The sequence below is a fragment of the Arachis stenosperma genome, chromosome 9 (genome assembly GCF_014773155.1).
Source record: "Arachis stenosperma cultivar V10309 chromosome 9, arast.V10309.gnm1.PFL2, whole genome shotgun sequence".
In the NCBI taxonomy this organism is placed as follows: Eukaryota; Viridiplantae; Streptophyta; class Magnoliopsida; order Fabales; family Fabaceae; genus Arachis; species Arachis stenosperma.
In genome coordinates this window covers 73,532,990-73,535,987 of record NC_080385.1, presented here as the reverse complement: position 1 = coordinate 73,535,987, position 2,998 = coordinate 73,532,990, and the positions used below count along the sequence as shown (strand labels likewise).

Below are 2,998 nucleotides of genomic sequence, written 5' to 3'. Positions count from 1 at the left end.
AAAATCCACTTTGAGTGCAGGGAGGTCAGAATCCAACAACATCTGCAGTCCTTTTCAGCCTCTGAATCAGATTTTTGCTCAGGTCCCTCAATTTCAGCCAGAAAATACCTGAAATCACAGAAAAATACACAAACTCATAGTAAAGTCCAGAAAAGTGAATTTTAACTAAAAAATAATAAAAATATAATAAAAACTAACTAAAACATACTAAAAACATACTAAAAACAATGCCAAAAAGCGTATAAATTATCTGCTCATCAGTTACTCGTGACAACCAAGTTTTTGTATGAAAGGATTCTTGTTGGTTTAGAAGCTATACTTGCAACGAGAGTTTATTTGTAAATTTCTAGACCATACTAGCAACCTCAACATTTAACATGGAGTCTCCCTCTAGCAATTCTCCAAGTGCTTCTTCAAGGGTCTCTTGCACAGTTTCCACTACAACCACCCTCATACACTCTCATAGTGACTCTGGTGGATAGCTCATAGCTTTAAACACATTGAACACCATTTTCTCATCATGTAGCTTAAGGGTAAGTTCTCACTTTTGGACATCAATGATGGCCCCAGCTGTAGCTAAAAATGGCCTTCCCAAGATTATTGAAGCCTTAGCTTCTTCCTCCATATCCAACACCACAAAGTCAGCAGGGAATATGAAGTCTCCTACTTTTACCAACAAATCTTCTACTATTCCATGAGGGAATTTGAATAATCGATCTGCCAATTGGAGGGCCATTCTTGTTGGTTTGGCTTCCTCAATCTTCATTCTTTTCATCATAGTTAAGGACATCAGATTTATACTAACTCCCAAGTCACATAAGGCTTTTTCAACTGTTATTTCCCCTATGATACAGGGAATTTGAAAGCTTCCTGGGTCCTTCAATTTTTGAGGTAGCTTATGTTGGATGATAGCACTACATTCCTCAGTTAGTATCATAGTTTCATCGTTCCTCCAGTTTCTCTTCTTGGTCATCAATTCCTTCAGAAACTTAGCATAGAGTGGCATTTGCTCCAATGCTTCAGCAAATGGGATGTTGATCTGAAGTTTCTTGAAGATCTCCAAAAATTTGGAGAATTGGCTATCCTTTGCATTCTTCATTAGGCGTTGAAGGTAAGGGGCCTTTAGGACATATGGCTTTAGAACTTCCTTTTCTTCTGATGAACTGGGAGTAAGTGTTTGTGCTTCTTCTTTGTCAGTTGAACTATCCTCCGCTTTCTCCTTTTAGTCTCCCTTGACTTCTCTTCCAATTCTCTTCCACTTCTGAGGGCAATAGCTTTGCATTCCTCTCTTGAAGTTGTCTTGGTGGCACTACTAGAACTGTAGCTAGAGGCTTGTTTGGACAAATATCCAACTTGTGCTTCAAGCTTCTGAGTGGCAGCATCTTGATTTTGCCGATAGGATATTACTTCCTCCTTGAATTTTTTCATATCTTCAAACTCGTTGCAAAGGTTTGCAAGCATAGCTTCCATCCTAGCCATTCTGTCATCCTCATGTGGTGATGGTTGGTTGGAATTAGGGTGTTGAGAATGGTTGTTGTGCCTTTGGTATGGGTTCTGTGAATAAGTGTTTTGTGTGGTCTGGTATGGTCTTTGGTTGGAGTTTTGGTAAGTTGAGTTGTTATACTGAGTTGGATTGTGTGGTCTGTGGTCTTGGCCTTGGTTTTGTTGGTTCCTCCACCCAAAGTTTAGGTGGTTTCTCCAACCAGAGTTATAGGTTTTAGAATACGGATCATTAGCTTGCCTAGATGAATTTCCAAGGTAATTAGCTTCCTCCCAATTAACTCCTTCTTCTGTCTCCAACTCTTCTTGAGGTGATGGTTGAGTATGGATTGTTGCGGCCTGATTCTTCTCCATCTGCTTGGTCAATTCAGCCAGTTGCTTGGTGATCATCTTGTTCTGAGCCAGGATTGCATCCATATCGTTTAATTCTAGGACTCCCCTGTTGTTGCTTCTATTTGAGGCATAAAAGTACTTGCTGTCTGCCACTGTCTCTATAACATCAATGGCTTCTTCAATGGTCTTCATCTTATTTAGGAAACCTCCAGATGTGTGGTCTACAACATTCTTCGATTCATGATTCAGCCCTTCATAGAAGATATGGATCTGCACCCACTCATTAAACATATCAGGGGGGCATTTCCTTGTCAAATCCTTGAATCTCTCCCAAACTTCCTAAATTATCTCACCATCCTGCTATCTGAATGTCTGTACTTTCATTTTTAGCATGTTTACTTTTTGTAGAGGGTAGAACCTTGTCAAGAATCTGCTCATTACATCTTCCCAGGTGGTCAAGCTTTCCTTGGGAAATGATTCTATCCATTTTGATGCTTTGTCCCTAAAAAAAATGGAAACAATAGTAATCTATAAGTGTCAGGATGAACACCATTAGATTTAACTGTGTCACATATCCTTTGGAATTTAGTGAGATGCTCATTAGGATCCTCTTGGGCAATCCCTCAAAAAGAGCAGTTGTTCTGGACAAGAGTTATGAGCTGAGGCTTCAATTCGAAGTTATTAGCATTGATAGTTGGCTTTTGAATGCTGCTACCACAGTTTCCTGGGTTTGAATTGATGTATGATCCCAGAACTCTCCTCTCTTGTCTAGCAGGGTTGGGCCCACCTCTTCTGGCAAGGTTATTCACCTCTCCTTCATGATGGTTTTCCATGTCATCCTCCATGGTTAAATCTAAATCTTCCTCTTCTGCTTCTACACCAACAGCCCTCTTTCCTTTTGCTTCTCTCCTTAATCTCAGGAAGGTTCTTTCTGGTTCACTATCAAATGAGGTTGAGGCCTCTCTTTTACCTATCATATAATGAACAAGTACAAGAAACAGCAAATGCAGAGTCCACTAAAATAGAGTATAGTTAGCTTGGTTAGAGCAATTTATCAAATAGTTAGTGGGTTAGCTTGCTGGAAAGTAAAAGATAATGAAGAAATTAAAGAAAAACAACTAAAATTGCAGAAAAATTAAATGAACAGCTGAAATTAAAACTCAAT

The 2,998-nt window shown here is 39.3% G+C and overlaps 1 protein-coding gene and 1 non-coding gene across 2 annotated transcripts; one reads left to right on the top strand and one right to left on the bottom strand.

Moving 5' to 3' along the window:
- Nucleotides 1-541: 541 nt before the first annotated feature.
- On the bottom strand, nucleotides 542-1,099 carry LOC130949608 (uncharacterized). Its single transcript, XM_057878279.1, has one exon. The coding sequence runs from the start codon at nucleotides 1,097-1,099 to the stop codon at nucleotides 542-544; it is 558 nt and encodes a 185-aa protein (XP_057734262.1).
- Nucleotides 1,100-2,119: 1,020 nt separating this feature from the next.
- LOC130952287 (small nucleolar RNA R71) lies at nucleotides 2,120-2,229 on the top strand. The gene has a single exon (XR_009074468.1). It is a non-coding gene; the product is annotated as a small nucleolar RNA R71 (small nucleolar RNA).
- Nucleotides 2,230-2,998: the final 769 nt, after the last annotated feature.